Source organism: Chelonoidis abingdonii, chromosome 21 (assembly GCF_003597395.2).
Source record: "Chelonoidis abingdonii isolate Lonesome George chromosome 21, CheloAbing_2.0, whole genome shotgun sequence".
Taxonomy (NCBI): domain Eukaryota; kingdom Metazoa; phylum Chordata; order Testudines; family Testudinidae; genus Chelonoidis; species Chelonoidis abingdonii.
This window is the reverse complement of record NC_133789.1, coordinates 5447276-5465316: the sequence shown is the minus strand read 5'-3', so window position 1 is coordinate 5465316 and position 18041 is coordinate 5447276. Positions and strand designations below refer to the sequence as shown.

Sequence of the window (18041 nt, the reverse complement as noted above, 5' to 3'; positions counted from 1 at the left end):
TTCTGTTGCATATCCTTTGGTGGTCCTGTCAGAGAAGCAGGACTGGGGCCACTAAGCAAGGGGGTCTTCTCCAAGTGCCCCTGCTGTCTCCGGTGCTGTCCACACCCAGCAGTAGCCACAGGCTGCCCCGGCCTCGCCCGGCCTCCCCTTTCAAGAAGGGACACGTCGGATGAGCACTCAGCCTTTTCCCATGGCTATCCCACACGGTTTGTCATCCGGCAGTGGTAGGAGGGATTGCTCACCATTGCTAAACAGGTCTGGTTTCATAGCCCGGGACGAGCATGATGAAATGGGACGCTTCACATCCAAATGTCAGCCACTGAAATTCTCCTTCGCTGCCCTCAGCCAAGCCTGGCAAATTGACTCAAGCCTTGCTTCCCCGCAGCCTGATTGAGTGGGAGCCGCTCAAAGCCATGCAGATCAGCTTCCAGGCCTTACGGCCATTTCTCTGACATTATTATCCACGTTACCTTAGCATCCCCAGGCACTAACCAAAATTGGGATCCCACTGCGCTGTGTCCTGTGCAGTCACATTGACGCAGTCTCCGCTCTAGAGAGCAGACAGAGGAAGGGTGGGGGGGAAACTGAGGCACAGAGGAAGGGACTTGACCAAGGTCACAGAGCAGTCAGTGGCAGAGCTGGGAACAGAGCCCCGGTCTCCTGAACCCTAGTTCTGTGCCCTATCCCCCTTACACCTCACTTTGGCAGAGAGCAACCTGGTCAGTTTGCCTTTGCTATTTCCTAAAACTATATAAAAAAACCACCTTACCAACTAGGTTTTAGCCCTAGTCTATGTTAAGAGACTCACATTCAGAGACATCCAAGAGGTGCCAGTCAACCCTGTGGCCACTTCTTGGCATGTTATATCCCTGGCCCCTGCCCTTCCTGTTTCTGCCTCCTTCAGACAGTAATCTCAGAGACTGTTTTTTCCTGTATATTTGTACAGCACCGCACACACAATAGGACCCCAGTCGTCTCAGTAATTGTATTACAGTAACACCTAGTGGCCCCAACTGAGCGCAAGGCCCCAGGGTGCTAAGTGCTGTACAAACACATAGGAGAGACAGTTCTTGCACCAAAGAGTTTACAATCCACAGAGACAAGAAATGAGAAGCCTTAGCCCCATTTCACAGATGGGAAACTGAGGCACAGAGTGAGTAAGGCCCAAATCTTCAAAGGTATTGAAGATCCTAACATACCTTTGAAGAGAGCGGCTGGGCCATTCTGTGTCAGACCCCATTCCTGAACCGAAGTCTCCTGAGTCACAGTGCAGTGCTGTAGCCCTAAATGACCCCTTCTCTCAATAATCTGGATTGGAGCCTCCTATCAATGATAAACATCGTGCCTCTAGAATAAGTCAGCCCCACAATGTTCAGTTTGACAGCCACATAAAGTCTCTTTATTGATCAGTCTCATTTTTGGCACCCTCACACTGAGTCAATTTTGTGCATGGGCTGGCAAATTTTGGTGCTGTTTTTGCCAGCGTGGAATAAATATTATTCCTGCTGAGCTCTAGTAACAATCTTGCTATTCATCTGGAAGGATCTCAATATGCTTTAGACAGAGGGCTCACTTTACCCGCCACTGAATATGCAGCTGCTTCTGGGGTGGAATGCTGCAGCTGGTTTAACAGCTCACAACACCACCATATTGCAATAACCAATTGAAATAGCAGGGGAGAATTTAAGGGGGTAGAATGTAATTACCCTGTGTGTAATTTGGCCAGGACAATGGGGTTACAACACACCACTTCCTGTAAAAATGACAATGATTAGTGAAGACCTTTGCTTTACGTCCGCTCCAAGAGACACAATTCCATGCGCAGAGACAGGAGCTATTGTACAATGTAATTTTGGAAGCATTTTCCCCCCCTCCTAGCCGAAGATTTCCAAATGTGAGCGGAGAGGAGGAAGGGGGCGTCCGTGCCTGGAACGGCCTGTCTGGGTACGGCTCAGGCATTTCTTCTCTAGATCCCACTTTCTACTGCTGGTGCCTTCTTCCCCTCAACTCTTCAAATGGGGCCTTTGGCCAGGCCACACCAACCCCAGCAGCCACAGCCCAGCCAAAGCCTGGGTGACTTCTAGTGTGTCCTTAGTCCCCGTAAGATTGGGGAGAGGGGTAGCAGGCAGCTGGTCACCCCACCACCCCCAGATGCCCTTTGACCTAGCAGGTCATGGACCCCCACAGGGCAAATCTGGCTGACTCCTACATCTATCTGTCCATTGCAACATTAAAGATGCTTGGATGAGTCAGGACTGATCAACGTGTTGTGACCTTCAGAGAGTGGGGTGGTGGGAGCCTGAACTGTAGAGTGCAGCTAGGGTGACCAGATGTCCTGATTTTATAGGACAGTCCCGATTTTGGGGTCTTTTTCTTATACAGGCTACTATGACCCCCCCCCCCGCCCTGATTTTTCACACTTGCTGTCTGGTCACTCTAATTGCAGCCCCCTTCCCCTCAATACTCACAGGACAGGCCTAGAGGAGGCCTGAGCTGAGATTGCGCCCACTTTCCCCATACACTCCCACACACACCCCTTCCCCAAGGCAGAACCATGCTGGAATCCCCCAGCTGGGCTATGCATGGGGCTAGGCCTGCTGCATTGACCTCAAGGGGGGCCAGCAAGCAGGGAACCTGGCTGGCGTTTCTGGCCTACGACACAGAATTGATGCCAGAGGGAACCTGAGCCTGGCAGAACCGGTTCGCGACCAGGGGACCCTGGGATGAAGCAACAAGAGCCGGTGCAAGGAGTCGGCCAGGGAGCGAGTGACTCCAACTCACCAGGGAGTGTCTCTCTCCTCCTCGCCCTTTTGTTTGTGATCCTCTGGCCACTTTCCCCCCATTTCCCTGGGCCCAGTTCAGGCCTGCCGTAGGGGGGGCGCGGTTCCCATCAGATCGCCAAGCGGTCCCAGGAGGGATTTCACCCAGGGTGCAAGTTACAAAGCAGGTGTCAGCCAGCTAGGAAGCAGGTGTGACTTGCTTGCACTGATCTGGGGTGTTCATGAAGCGTGCGACAGATCCCGGAGAGGTGTGCAGGGGAGCGGAAGGGGTGAGACAGGAAAAGAAAATGGCACAAGGGAGTAGGGGAAAGCAGGTCTCTCCAGCAACTGCCCTGACCTCGCAGAGGCAAAAGGAGGAGAGCTGAGTGGCAAATGGATTCACGTGACGAGAGCCTATCCTGTCCCATGGGGAGAGGGTGTTAGCTATGGAGCCCCATTCATTCCTAGAAGGGGGTATTAGCTAGGGGAACCCCCGTTTGGTCCTTGGGGGGGTGTTAGCTAGGGGCCCCCCCATTCATTCCTAGAAGGGGGTATTAGCTAGGGGCCGTTCGGTCCTTGGGGGGGTGTTAGCTAGGGGCCCCCCCATTCATTCCTAGAAGAGGTATTAGCTAGGGGCCGTTCGGTCCTTGGGGGGGTGTTAGCTAGGGGCCCCCCCATTCATTCCTAGAAGGGGGTATTAGCTAGGGGAACCCCCGTTTGGTCCTTGGGGGGGTGTTAGCTAGGGGCCCCCCCATTCATTCCTAGAAGGGGGTATTAGCTAGGGGCCGTTCGGTCCTTGGGGGGGTGTTAGCTAGGGGCCCCCCCATTCATTCCTAGAAGAGGTATTAGCTAGGGGCCGTTCGGTCCTTGGGGGGGTGTTAGCTAGGGGCCCCCCCATTCATTCCTAGAAGAGGCATTAGCTAGGGGAACCCCCTCTCGGTCCATGGGGGTGTTAGCCAGGGGACCCCATTCATTCCCTAGGGGGTGAGTTAGGCGAATCCCAGCCAGTCCATAGCCTCTGGAGCCGGGGGTAGGGGCTGATCCCGGCCAGGACGAGCAGGGCGCAAGGGCGCCTCCTAGCGGTGCGCTTAGCTCCAGCTCCGGGCCGGGCCAGCCCGGGGTGACTCCTGCTATGTCCCTGGTTCAAGTCCCGCACGGGGAGAGCAGGAAACGGCGCTGCTCCTCCCTGCTGCCCGGGCCCGGCTCCTGCCTTAGCAGCCTCCGGCCACAGGGCGCCGCCGCTGCCAGCTCCGAGCCGCTGAAGGTCCCGGCGGCGGGGGGCGCGGAGCGGAGGCAGGGTGGACAGGTGGGGACACGCGCCCGCAGGCCCGCGCAATGCAGGCGGGGGAAGTGCGGCGAGATCCCCAGGCCCGTGCAACGCAGGGTGGGGTGGCAGGTGCGGGGAGACCTCCCAGGCCCGTGTAATGCAGCTGGGGGTGGGGGGGGAGTGCGGGGAGCCCCCCAGGCCCGTGCAATACAGCAGGTGGAGCGGAAGTGCGGGGAGCCCCCCCAGACCCATGCAATGCAGCCGGGGGGGGCAGTGCGGGGAGCCCCCCCAGGCCCGTGCAATACAGCCGGGGGGGGGGGAAGTGCGGGGAGCCCCCCCAGACCCATGCAGTGCAGCCGGGGGGGGGAAGTGCAGGGAGCCCCCCAGGCCTGTGCAATGCAGGGTGGGGTGGGGACCCCGCAGGCCCGTGCAATGTGTGGGGGAGGTGCGGGGTCAGAGCCGTGCAATGTGGGCAGGGGGGCTGCAGAGGGGGAGATAGGGCTGATCCATTGGCATGCTATGGCCAGTGGGCCCTGCTGTCCCTGGGCTTGGGTCAGTGTCGAGGGGGGTGTCCCCCTAGGGCATCTCTGCTCTGACAGTTTAATCCGAAATATCTTTAATCCCCGTTAAAATAGCCTTTGTTTTTTGGTCCCGGCTAGCCTGGATTCAGCCAGTCTGCCTGATAGCCCCTGCTGGCAAAGGGCGGCGGGGAGCCGTTCCCAGAAGGGCTGTGACGAGGGTAGCTCCATGCAGGGGATCAAATCCCCTTTGGCAGCTGAGCTCTGCCTTCCGCGTGGGACAAACCACAGCCCCAGGCCTGAACCACTCGATTGAGCTGAGCTCCTGCGGCTCTATCCCTGGGATGTTTTGTGCCCCCTTCACGTCTGCAGCAGGGACCCTGATCCTTCTAATCCTTCCTTCTAATCCTCTGCTGGCATTTTCTTTCCAGAGCGGTGGAGGAATACGCTGCCCTCCCGTCCAGGCCTCTCCGCTGGGTTTGGGGGGTCCTCTGACCACATGATCCACGGGCCCAAGGTCACGAGTTCCTCAGATGGGGGTGCCTACAGGCGGGTGTTGTGGAGCCAGCGGGGCTGGAGGGGGTGACCCAGCTAGAGCTGCAAAATTGGGAGATGACATCACCCTGGCAGGAGAAGTCCCCAGCCGCCCTGAGCATGGCTGGCCTGTGCCCAGGTGCTCACCTAACCTGTGCCAGCGCATCACGGCAGCACCCCCGGCCTCAGCAGGTGGCCTTAGAATCAGTGCGAGGCAGCTGGGTGGGTGAACTGATTCCGGGAGGATGTGGTAGGGGGATGCCCTGGGACTCCACCGTGAAGGGTGCCGATGGCTGGCTCGAGCGCTGGGCAGGGAGACCCACTTGAGAAATGGCTGAGAATGGGTGACCCTGACTCACCTTGTTTCTTCCTAGCTAGGATGGCCGGGCAGAACCGCCCTGCACCCTCCTCCTGTGACTGCTTCGTCGCTCTGCCTCCAGCCACCGCCTCCCGGGCCGTGATCTTCGGCAAAAATTCAGACCGGCCTAGAGATGAAGTCCAGGAAGTTGTCTATCTCCCTGCTGCAACCTATGCCAGAGGGGCAAAGCTCAAGGTGAGCAGACTATGTGGCGGGGGGGGGGGGCCAGTTCTGGGCGGAAGAGATGGGGATCTGAGCCCCTGTATTAAGGAGAGGGAGCCCCTTTTGTTGAAGGTCCACAACGCAGTCGTGTGTGCTTTCTCTCCCGTGCCCTCCTAGTGCACATACATAGAGGTTGAGCAGGCAGAGAGGACCCACGCGGTGATCCTGAGCCGCCCGGCTTGGCTGTGGGGCGCCGAGATGGGAGCCAATGAGCATGGCGTCTGCATTGGGAACGAAGGGGTGTGGACCAAGGAGCCTGTTGGGGAGGAGGAGGCCCTGCTGGGCATGGATTTGGTCAGGTGAGAGTTGCCGGGTGTGGGAGACAGGTGCTATGGAGTGTCGCTGCCCCCTGGTCAGCCAGACGTGTTGAGACCAACCCCTTCCGTTGGGCTGTGATCTGATATTTTGAGCTGTCCAGTTTTGTCCTGTGGCAGCTGCCTGATGCTCCCCTCCCCTCCGGTTGTGCTGGGGCGATCCTCTGGGCTTGTGCTTGGAGAGGGGAAGAGTGCAGATCCATGGCTCCCCCCACAGCCCCCTCTTCAAAGCTGCTCTGTTTGCCGCAGGCTGGGTTTGGAGAGAGGCAGGTCGGCTCATGAAGCCCTGCAGGCCATCACAGCTTTGCTGGAGCACTACGGGCAGGGCGGCAGCTGCAAGGAAGAGCCGACCCCTTTCATTTATCACAACACCTTCCTGCTGGCGGACCGGACTGAAGCCTGGGTGCTGGAGACTGCAGGCCGGTACTGGGCAGCCCAGAGGATCCGAGGTGAGTGGTGTGAATACCTGAGGAGGCAGAAGTCTTGGATATACTGGAAGTGGGGAGTTCTGTTTCTGCAGTCCCAGCTTGTCCTAGCAGGAGGTGCTGTGTAGGAGCTGCTAGTCCAGTCTCAGCAGGGATGTTGTCTGCACAGGGATGGATGAAAAGGTCCTACTGGGAGCTGCTCTGGGATGTAGGGGACTGGACAGCTGAGATAAATGTGGACGCTTTCATCTGTTGCAGACCAGTTCTAGTCCAGCTGAGGCTGCTGCTTACCAAACTTTGTTCCCCTCTTTGGCGGCCGGTGTGACGAGTTTGGTGGGTCTCAGCCCCAGTTCACATCACAGCCACCCCCAACCCCCTCGTTTGTGATGCCAGCAAAAAGGCCAAGGATTGAGCAGGCCACGGCGATTCGACTCTTGTTCTCACTCCTAGAGAGGTGTTTCTCTCTGGGTCAGGCGGTTTCCCGGACACTTACCTTACTCCTGCCTGGGTTGTATTGGTGGATAGAGGTGTCAGGTCTTGGGAAGGGCCCAGGCTGGCAGCCCTCATGGCTACATTCCCACCGGTACAATCCCTTTTAACCAAAGCCATGTCTTGTTGCAGAAGGGACCCGGAATATCTCTAACCAGCTCAGCATCGGCACAGATATCACCGCCGAGCACATGGGGCTGAGACGCCACGCCCAGAGCCAGGGCTGGTGGAGCGGGGACGGGGAGTTCAACTTCACCAAGGTCTTCTCTCTGACCCACCAGCCCGTGCGGATGGAGGCGGCCAAAGCCCGGTACTGTGCTGGCAAGGAGCTGCTGCAGCAGCACGCAGGTGGGTGGGGGGATGGGGCTGTGCCCATGTGGTGCCTCATCCAGTTATCATCCACGTGAAGGATCAAAGCCAGTCTCCTGGCTGTTCAGTGTCTCCCTGGCCAATGGGATGGGAGCAGTTGGCTGGCAGGAGCAGCACCTAGCACTCAGGAGAGGTGTCTCTCTGGGTCATCCAGCAACCACTTGGTCTCATCTCACTGGCCACAAGTATGGTGACCTAACCTGCTGCTGGTCAATGGAGAGCATGAACCAGCCCCTCTACCAGGGTTACGTACCCACTGATCTTCCAGCTCTTTCCCCCTGGTGCTGCTAGGCCGCATCTCGGCGGAGACCATCATGGACATCCTGCGAGACAAGGCCAGTGGGATCTGCGTGGACTCGGAGGGCTTCCGCACCACGGGGAGCATGGTGTCCATCCTCCCCCAGGACCCCGCCTTGCCCTGCGTGCATTTCTTCACAGCCACGCCTGACCCCTCCAGGTCAGTGGGGCCTGCTGTGTTTGGAAAACCCCTGGCTCCAGGCTGTCAGAGGAGGCTGGGAGTAGACTGTGTGTGAAAATTAAACAGGTCTGTTGTGTCTAAGGTGCTGACGGGCCTCAACCACCAGCAACTTCCCTTAGGACGCTTGGCCCATGGCAGGATCGGGCCCTTTGCTTGCACATTAACGTCACAAGAACCTTTGAACCAGGAGCCCTTCCGTCCTGTTTAGCCCTTTGCCCAGCAGCAGTAGAACCAGCTGTTGAGCGCCCGTTCCAGATGTCCGAGGGGGATCCCGAGTGGAGACTGACCTGGGATTGGTTCAGTGAGAATCCAGGGCTCCAGCCTGAGGGCTCAAACCACGGGAAGCTGCTGGGAGCTCAGGGATCGAGGCTTAAATGGGGAACTCGACAGCGTCCCAGCTGAGTCACCTTCACTGCCCTAATAGCATCTGGCCCCACTGCCCCTCTGCCGGGTCGGTGCCTGGGGTGCCCCCGCTCAGCTGCAGAGCAGGCGTTTGGTTCGAACCCTGGAAGTGCTATCGTCCGCTGTTTGCTTCCCCTGTGGGCATGAGCTGCTCAGGAGGCAGATCCTCTCGCCGAAACCCACTTTGCCGTGGAACGTCTCAGCAAGGATGTTGTGGGGCTGTAGAGACACCCCTAACAGCCTCTGTCCCCCTTTCCTGCCCGGGCAGGTCTGTATTCAAGCCCTTCATCTTCGTCGCCAACGTGACTCCGGTCCTAAAGGTGATGTCTCCGAGCTTTGGTGACAAGGACCCCGTGCAGAAGGTACCTCGATTCCAGAGCAGAGTTGATCGGAGACATGAACTGTACCAGGCACATCAGGCAGCACTGGATCTCATGGAGACTAGCCAGGTAACTGAATGCCCTGGGCTTGTACCCTGGGGTTCTGCTTCCCTCAAATGCTGAGCAAGGCTCCTGATGGCCTCGCCTGGCACTAAACTCCCCATCACCCCAGCTTTGGAAGCTTTCCCAGGGGCTCTGGGGTTCTCTCTTGGGAGCCAGCTGCAGAGCTGCCAGCAGTACAGTGGGAGGATTGGGATCGGGCTGTCTGAGATCAGCGGGGTGTTTCTGGGAGGTGGAAAGGATGGAACTAGACTCTGGACTCACTCCAGATCTACACCATCCTCATAAGGAGTGGCTTAGGCTGTGTGTGTCTCTACATCTCTCTTCTCCACTGACCCTGTCCCACAGGAGCAGGGCCAGAAGCTCCAGCAGACCATGCAGGATCTGGAGAGGCAGGGCCTGGAGGCCATGAAGGAAGTGCTGGCCGGTGGTATCACCCTTGACCCAGAGGAGCTCGCTGACCTCTTGTTTGACTGTGTGGACACAGAAATCAAGTTCTACAAATAAGCCCGAGGCAGGTGGTTTCAGGGTGGGTGGGTAGGGGAAGGAGAAAGATGCTGCCGAGTTCATCGATTGTGGGCTGCACACCTCTGGTCTTTATTGGGGGAACCCTGCAATTTTGCCTGGTGCTCCCTGACTGTGGGTCTGTTTTGGGGTATTGTCTGCACTGGTTTTCTTGTCTCCATGCAATACTGGCTGCCCCCTTGCCTCTGTGTTCATTAATAGCCCCGTCCCAGGCAGAAGTGCTCTCAGACGCGGCCTGGAATGAAGTGGAGCAAAGGCTCCAGTGTGGCATTGTATCCACATGAAGGGCACAACATTGTGGTCTAATACCTATCCCTAAGGGACGGTCTGTGTCCACTGGGCTGGGAGAGTGTCAGCCTGGAACAGCCCCATTTATTTATGGGATTGGGGAAGCACATCTCTGAGGGGTTACATTGATCAGTCACTGGGATGTTGTTGGCCTCCTCTTGGGAACCTGAAGCTGCTTCATCCTTAACAGAGATATATGGCCCATAGAGACTACAGGGTCCACTATGCAACATAACTGGGTTGCTCAAAGCAAGGCAGAGCATTGCATTCTGGGACTTGTGGTCTTCTTGTGCTGCACAATCAGAAAGAGGAGAATAGATGTGGCTGAGCCATGGTCCACCTTCTGGCTACCCCCGGCCGCTGGTGAAAGGACACCCCCTCCCACTTGGTTTGTTTCAGAGCCCTGCCTGCCCTACCGTGTCTGGAGGTTGCTCTGTTCGCTTCTCTCCCCTGCTTTCCTTTCAGCTTGGAGTAGTTCAAAGGAACAAGAGAACCTTAATTCCCGCTGCTGCTGCCGCCCCATCTGCTCCAATCCTGATTCCTAACCTCACATCCGACTGCTGCCGTTCTCTCCGGCTGTGTGAACTGGACTGGAAGTGGCTTTGCGCCACTGGGATTATTGGTCTGGCATGGTGCCTTCTCTGGACCCTCCGCCTGGCATTGCCCAGCCTGTAGCTGTGGACAGCCCTCCCCAGGAATGGGCGGACACCTGCCACTCCTTTCCTTGCACAAGTTGTCACTCCCATGAAGAGTCCAGAGCTTCAGCGGAGGCTTCAGCAGCTTGAACAGGCCTGAGCTGTCCTGAGCCAGGCTCCGTGGAACTGGGAAGGGGAGAGCCTCAGCTAGCTAGATGGAGCTGAATTTGGTGGCTGGGTTACCAGGACCCACCTTGCTTCTTCCTAAGAGGAAACACCGCCTAAGAGTTAGAGTACAGGACAGCTGGGTTCTCTCAGACTCACTTTCCCCTTCCATAGCAGGGGGATGATCCCCACCTACGTGTCTTGTACAGAGCTGGGATGCTGTGCAGGGCTAACCCCACCCTCACCAGGGAGCGCAGGACAGAAGCCCACAAGCAGACAGACTGAGGTGGAATAAAGAGGTTTTACATTTCAATCGCAAGTGCCACTGTGCTGTTTTGTCCAGACTGGCGCGGTCAATCCCCCATGTGCCTTTGCAGCGGGGGCTGGCTGGGCTTCAGTCACTTCTTTGTTGCTCTGGCTGCAGTTTTAACTATGGTGGAAGCCTCCCATTTCGGGGGCTTGAGGCGGGCCCCGCTCCCACGCTTGCTCTGCCCACCAGTGCGTGGGGTGCCAGACCTCGTAGAGCCTCTTGCCTTTGGTAGAGAAAGCAGCCGAGATCCGGACTTGGGGTGCGGCTCAAGCAGCCCAGGGGCTGGCGATCTCCCTCCTGCAGCTCCCTCCTCCGCTGGTCCCTTCCGGCTTCCTGGGCCCAGATCTCCTGGCGGCTGCATCAGTCTCTGTCGCTCTGTGAGCTCCTCCAGCCGGGCCTGGTGTTCGCTCAGTGCTTCCTGCCGCCTCCTCTGTGAGCGGCCAGCCAGCTCCTGCCGGAGACCTGCAAAGAACTCTGCGGGGAGGGGGGAGAGAGTCGGAAAAGTTAGAGCAGCCAGCAGACCAGCATGTGGGGCAGGCTCAGTAAACTGGTTCCTGTGTGTTACGGCACAGCGTCCCCGGGGTGGTGATATGGGAACATGGTGTGTGTAGCCCTCAGCTAGGATCCTGAAAAGTGCTGCAGAGCCGAGGGCTTTTTCCCCCATCTCTGGAAGGTGAGGACTGTCAGATCAGCCCCTTCACCAGCACTGGTATTCACGCACACAGCCCAACCCTGCAGTCATGCCTGTGCAAATCCAGGCACAGGTGACTTCATCTGGATTTACTCATGTACCAAGAGCAGAATCTGGTCATATAGCTGACAGCAGCAGCTTGATCACCTTTGTCTGCACAGAAAGGACCAGTCAGCTCAGGGACATCATCATCTTCCTCAGAGTCACTGTCATCAGAAGCTCCTTCCTCCTCCTCCGCTGGGTCAGGGTCCCTCCAGCTGGGGACAAGCTGGGTGTCCAACTTCATGAGATGGGGCAAGGCCCCGAGCACCAACTCTCTGGAAGGACCAAAACGATATTGTGCCTTCCAACACCGATGATCCCAAAGTGCTTTGACCACACACACACGCTCATGCTAAGTGTTGCTGCAATGCAGCTACCTCGGGTGGAACACAGCAGTGAACAGGGATAACTCCATATAACAGGTTTGGGCAGAAAGGGACAATTCTGCTATCCAGTTGAAATTGCAGATGGGGAAGAATTTAGGAAGGCCGAAAGGAATTACTCAAGTTGGCATTTAGGGAGGACACCCATTTAATATCTCGGGATACTGCAAGATACATCATGGGGTCTTTAGTGACCTGGAGAGGGTAAGATGGAGATATAGCCCCTCCTAGCACCACCACGAGGCACTGGGTCAGAACTGACATGGGAAACTGCCACCACCTCCCCCAGCTCTGACATGGGAGCTACTATAAGGGGCACCCTCAACAGCTGGCCCCCGCTGGGTGCAGGGAAGCCTTTAAAGATCTCAACTTGCTGGAAGGCAGAGCAACAGCCAAGTGCAGGTGGCGCAAACCAAAGGGGAGAAGTGTTAACTAAGAGAAGCAGAACCGGGAACTGTAAATATTAAAGCAGGGCAGGGTGAGGCGAGGGTCAAACGACCTCAGAGTCCAGGGCAGGAAGATGCTATTTGCATTTTGATAGAAACACAAAAAATGTCACAACAAAAAGCCAACAGAAAACAACTCATGGAAGGAAGGAGCCGCTCGCCAGCTGTGGCCACTCAATCCCTGGGCTTGTTCATTACCTCCCTTGCCCCTGCCTCTCGGTATGGGGGAACCCCTTGGGGCCACAGTCTTGCCCTCCACTCTGGGCACTGTGGCTCACATGCTCCAAAGTATTAAAAGTTCCAGCCTTCTACTGATTTCAGTGGCAGTCTGAAGCCTAAATAGCTCAGTAGATCTGGGCCTATCTAAATAACCCCACTCCTTGTGATGCTTAAGTGTATCCTTAGAGGGTCTCCTATTGAAGGGACAGAGCTAGCCTGAGCCTGTTTAGCAACCCCTAGCCTGCACCAGACACACTTATGTAAGAGAGCAGGATTAGGTGTTTGGGTCCAGATCCTCAAAGGTAATTAGGTGCTTAACTCCCACTGGAGTCATCTCTGAGGAGCTGGGCCCATGAGACTCAAGGGAGGGGAGATTTTGCACACTCTCTCTCACCTGTAGCTATTCTGGTGGGTGCACCTGTTTCCCGATAAGTTCAGGATGAGGAGGGTCCAGGGCAGCTCATCTGCACAGACCAAAAGGAAGAAAGAAGGTGAGGGAGCAAATCTGAGCTCTGGTTGCTAAGTAAGTGGATGAGCTGTTAGGCTGCAGGTCCACTGAAACCCCTCTGCTCTGTAGCTCTTGGAGTACTTAACAAGCATTAATGAAGCCTCACAGTACCTCTTGGAGGTAGGGGAGTATCAATTCCCTTTCACAGCGGGGGAAACTGAGGCATGGGGGTGACTCAAAATCACAGCTTGATTGTGTAATAGAACCCAGGAGTCCTGATTCCCAGTATCCTGCTACTACATTGTTAAGCTTTAAAAACCTAGGTTCCCTTGCTCATTTCTCCCCGCCACAAATCAGAGGCTGATGTGCACGTTATTGTCCCACATTGGTGTATATTACTAGAGGCCTGCTCTGGACGGAAGAGACAAATTGTAGAATAGCTTTCTGCCCAGAGAGCGTTTCATTCCACACTTTGCCCTGGGAACACCCAGATGGATTTGTCATTAATCTGCATGGAGCTTTGTTTTTGAAAAGCGGCATGCATGGGAAGTGGCTACCGCGCCTGAGAATTAGAAGGATACACTATTGGCCATGGCTGTCTCTTACCTGCTTCTTGCCCAAATGAAACTAAAAAGAAACTTTAAGCTCTGATTCAGCAAAGTATGTGTTCAGGTTCATTGAAGTCCATGGGGCTTAAAACACATGCTTTGGTGCTCTGCTGAATCAGAGCTTTAATGAGGACACAGAATGTAAACAAGGCCCTGATGTTTCATGGAAAAACGTGACGGCCTATTGGGCTGTAGCTTAGAAACCCAGCCAAGGCCAGACTACGTCGGAGGACTGTTGGAATGTGATGTTGCATGTTAGCTGGATTCACAACAGCATAAAGAATTCCTTCACTCGAACACACAGTTCTTGCTTTTCAAAGAAGCTGCTCTTTTGGCAGGAGACGCCAGCGCGAGCTCCCTGGCCGATCGGCATGTGTTTTTCCCCACATCGGTGTGTATCTCTGCTCATGTTGTTGCCATGTGTGGTGCACCAAAGAGGGCGTTATCCGAAGGCAAGACAAGAATGGTTGCTGCTCTTGCAGAGGAGGAAAATATTTGTCAAATAGAAAAGAGACTCATTAGGGAAAGAAATGGGAGTGTGATCTAGTGGTTAGTGCAGTGCACTGGTAAGCAGAACTCCTGGATCCTACTCCCAAGTCTGGGAGGGAGAGTGTATTAGTGGTTAGAGCAGGGCAGCGGTAATCAGGACTCCTGGGTCCGATTCCCAGGTCAGCCATGGACTCAGTGTGTGACCTCAAGAAAGTGGCTTTCAGCACCTTGTACATGGTGATATGATATGACCAATCCAGCGCACAGGGTGGGAGTCTTGGTTTATTCCTGCTTTGGCTGGACAAGGCTAGGGATGTGCCCAGTTATCGAGAACGGCAACCACGTTGGATCTGCCCTCAAAGCATGTTAAGAGCAATGAGGAATTGACAGGGGAAGGCATGGAAGAGCAGCCAACTGCGTGTGTCTTGTGTCTGAGCCAGTCCAGCAGAGGCTGTTGCCTGCACTGCTCCTACCAGGGTCCAGTGTCTCGATCCGGTTCTGTGACAGGTCCAGGAACTGCAGTTGCCGCAGGTCCTGGAGGTTCTCCACTACCCGGACAAGGTTCCCAGCCAGCGAGAGAAACCTGCAGGGCAGGAGGGGTGGGGTGGGGTAGGGTGGAAGAAGCTGCATCAGTGAATGCAAAGGAGAACCTCAGAGGCTGAGGACTTCTGCAGCGGGGACTATATTCATCAAACCTGCATTGTGCTCTTGTGCGAGGTGAGACAGAGCTTGTGCTGATCTCAAAGGACCTGCTCCAATTTGTGCTGAAGTCAATGGCAAAACTGCCGTTGCCTTCAGTGGGAATGAAAGGGGGCCAAAAGATAGAGACAGCCATGTTTCTAAAGCTGAAGCATTTACTTTGGATTTGTGCCTGAAAACTTAAAACCAGAGGGCAAAGTCCTGTGTGCCAGAGAACCGGGGCCAAGTTCTTAGGGTTAAACTGCCATGAGGCTGCTGCTGTCACTAACGACACCCAATCCTCACTCCTACCTGAGGAAAAGCCAGTGTTATCTTCTGATTGCCACGCCCATGTTTGGGAAATTCACCCCCCACTACAGCTGCAGTGCAATGGCTGCTGTTTACACACACTGTCTGTACAGTGAATCGGGTCATTAAGAGCCGTACTTACCGGAGGTTGGGAAGGCAGCTGAGATTCTCAATAGTCTCAATTTGGTTCTGAAAAATGAAATGATTTCTTGACTAAATGAAAATGAACAATGGCACTTCACGTGTTTGCAGCGCTGAACAAATATTAACTAGACCTGGGGTCTCCCCTCACAGTTAGCTGGGCAAGTATTATTTTACAGATGGGGGAAACTGAGGTAGCGAGAGACTTGTTCAGAGTCACAAAGCAAATAAGGGACAAGGCAGAACTCCCCGAGTCATAGTCCTGTGCTGGCTCTTCCACAGCATGCTTCCTTCAGGGAAACAGTTCTCAGATTTATAAGGAGCAGGGGTGGGGGGTATACAAAGGAAAGAAGAACTTGCCAAAAATCAGACTAAGGGAGCAGAGTCTCCAGTCAGAACGATAAGGCGTGAAACACACACGTGAGGTGGCCAAGTGTTAATCAGGTTAGATTTTCCCAGTTCCCAAACAAGGAATCTTTACATAGGAATCACTCAGCCCCTGCAAGCCTTTACGCACATGTGCAGCTTTCCTCAGGGAGGTAGCTCAGCTGAGTTCCATAAGGCACATGTAAGAGTTTCACGTGCAGATTTGCAGGATAGGAGTCTAAGGGTATGTCTACACCTAAACTGCCATGGCAGCTCTGCAGCCGATCATTGTAGTGCTTCAGTGTAGGCGCTGCTGTACTCCACCTCCCTGAGAGGAAGCTAGCTTGACAGAAGAATTCTTCCTTTGACCTAGCACTGTCTCCACCAGGGATTAGGTCGGCATAGCTACATCTCCCAGAGGGTGGATTTTTCACACCTCAGAAAGCGGAAGTTAAACCGATGTAAGATCCCAGTGCAGACTAGCCCCAAGACCCCAATCCTGCAATCAGAGCTGCACAAATGGATCCCCAAATCAATGGGCTCTGCAGGGGGCTGCACACAGGGATCCCATTGCAGGCGCGGGGCCTGTACATGTACCTGGTCTTATCTCGACTTGCCACATGGCTAAAGCCAGAGCACCAGTCCGTTATTTATTAATCCAAAGGAAGCTCTTTTAAAGGTCAATTTAAAAGGCAGATTTTTAAAACCTGAAATGTTCTTCTTATCAGTATAACTTAGATGGTTAAATTCCTAATTCTTCTTCCATAGCTTAAATAATTGAAAGCAAAAGAATTAAAGATCAGATTTGCTTTTCCTTGGTTTTAGGTCATTTGTTTATTTTTTTGTGGTCACTTGTCTCTCAGAGTGGAAGGCCCCTACTCATCGTGACTTTTGTTAATTGTGTCTTTCTGGACATATTCACTTTCTGGCTCTCAACGCCTGGCACAAGGCTGTGATGGTTAGGTGGCCGTTGCTGTAGGGAAATATTTAAATCAAAACACAAAACCGTGTTCAGTGATTTATTTTTTTGTATATCTCGAACTTTTCTATTAATAGTACATACTTAAAATAAAATCTGGGCCTAACACACCTGCCATTGTCTCCGTTTCTCACCCTTGGAGTGTCCCTCCCCAACCTAAAGCATTCTCAAGAAACTGCTTGCCAGAGGAAAGAGTCTGATCTTATTTCAAAGCCAAAGTATGTTCTTGCTTATAGTGGAATTTACTGTGGTGTGCAAAGTTTGGCTGCTGTGAAAAACCAGAGCTCATCTCCAGGGAGTGCTGTCTCCCAGCCTGAGAAACACATCATGTTAAAGAGCACGCTAAGCGCTTTACCTCTTGCAGGTAGAGACTGCGGACCTCTCTCAGACCCTGCAGGTTGCTGATAGTGCAAATGTTCTCCCTGTCCAAGCGGATGGTGAGCAGAGATGCCAAGGCCTTGGATCTATGGAGAAAGGCATTCAGAACAATTTTGTGTAGCCAAATTGCGGGTGTTGCTGGAATCCAAGAGCAAAGGAGATCCTTTCGAGAGTCCTTCCACAATGAAGGATCGCAGACGGCTGGGAAAGCAATTTTCAGTTCCCTTTAATAAAGCTACAACTTTATTTTCACAGACCTGCTGAGTCGTGGCAGGAGCAAAGCAGCCAGATGTGCTTAGTAATTAGGGTGATCTCCCATTACCGCGTGTGTCCCAAGTCACTACCTCTGTGCCTCAGTTTCCCCATCTGTAAAATGAGGATAGTAATACTGACGTCCTTTGAAAAATCCTTTGTGATCTACTGATGAAAAGTGCTCTGTGAGAGCTAGGGAGTATCATTACATCTCCCTTCCCATCTGCTAGGTTCTAGGGTGCCCACCCATTCCTCATTTTAAGGGACTCCTCTTCTTTGATCCCTGACATCCCATTTCAGCAGCGATCAAACACTCACATGCTCTCTGGGGTCTCTTTTTCTGTGGGGCAGGACAGGTTTCTCTGGGCGATGAGAGAGTCAGTGATGCTCCTCCTTTCCTCTGTGGGGGTCTGCTGAAGGTCTGGAAGGAAACACAAGGGGATCCACATTCACCTGGGGCCCCTGATCCTGCTCAGCAATGTCAATGGGAGTTCAGCCTTGGACTGCATTGGGAGCAGGCTTTGGCTAAACACAGTGAAAAACTCCTGACAGTGCTATATATGTGGGGGTTCCACCCTAACCCCACCATCCCATCTGCACTCCTGCATGCAATCTCCTCTCACCCACAGCCCCACCCTCGAGGGCAATGGTGCTCTGCTGCAGTGGGAGATCCCATTGCACGGATCACTCACCCCTGGACATGGCCTCCAGCAGGTTTGCCAGCCTGGAGAGGAAGGGGACACGTGGCCCCTGTACCCCAGTCCCCAACTCAGCAGGCCACAGTCATAGGAATGGGGATGTGAGGAGGGGGGAAGGGCGGAGAGCTGCTCAGGGTAACTCTGCCACTCTGTGTGAAGGCAGGGCTGGGGGGACGGGGACCTGAGATAGGAACCACCAGGAAAGGCCTGGGGGCCAGATCCTGGGCTGGCGGGGGCAGAGCCTGGGCTGGGGGATCCCCAGGAAGGGATAGGGGGCAGAGTAGGCAGGGGCAGCACCTGGGTTAGGGGGGATCCCTGGGAAGGAGCAGGGGGGGCAGAGCCTGGGAATGGGGGGAGCCCCAGGAAGGGGCAGGGGGGGCAGGCCCTGCCCAGGGGGGAAATCCCCGAGAAGAGGG

The 18041-nt window shown here is 54.8% G+C and overlaps 2 protein-coding genes across 5 annotated transcripts; one reads left to right on the top strand and one right to left on the bottom strand.

Moving 5' to 3' along the window:
• Positions 1 to 3881: 3881 nt before the first annotated feature.
• SCRN2 (secernin 2) lies at positions 3882 to 10501 on the top strand. Of its 4 annotated transcripts, none has more exons than XM_032791402.2 (8): positions 3882 to 4065; positions 5457 to 5631; positions 5776 to 5957; positions 6222 to 6421; positions 7019 to 7234; positions 7547 to 7712; positions 8404 to 8584; positions 8924 to 10501. In XM_032791402.2, the coding sequence occupies exons 2-8, from the start codon at positions 5458 to 5460 to the stop codon at positions 9080 to 9082; spliced, it is 1278 nt and encodes a 425-aa protein (XP_032647293.1). In that variant the 5' UTR covers positions 3882 to 4065; position 5457; the 3' UTR covers positions 9083 to 10501. The 4 variants fall into 4 exon arrangements, with proteins under 4 accessions (XP_032647293.1, XP_032647291.1, XP_032647295.1 ...); XM_032791400.2 differs by having other exon boundaries at positions 5453 to 5631; XM_032791404.2 differs by lacking the exon at positions 3882 to 4065 and adding an exon at positions 4519 to 5083.
• Positions 10471 to 17964, bottom strand: LRRC46 (leucine rich repeat containing 46). The gene is made up of 8 exons (XM_032791406.2): positions 17620 to 17964; positions 17246 to 17348; positions 16653 to 16761; positions 14954 to 15000; positions 14298 to 14407; positions 12674 to 12743; positions 11337 to 11506; positions 10471 to 10972 (listed from the first exon to the last, which is right to left on the bottom strand). The coding sequence occupies exons 1-8, from the start codon at positions 17627 to 17629 to the stop codon at positions 10587 to 10589; spliced, it is 1005 nt and encodes a 334-aa protein (XP_032647297.1). The 5' UTR covers positions 17630 to 17964; the 3' UTR covers positions 10471 to 10586.
• Positions 17965 to 18041: the final 77 nt, after the last annotated feature.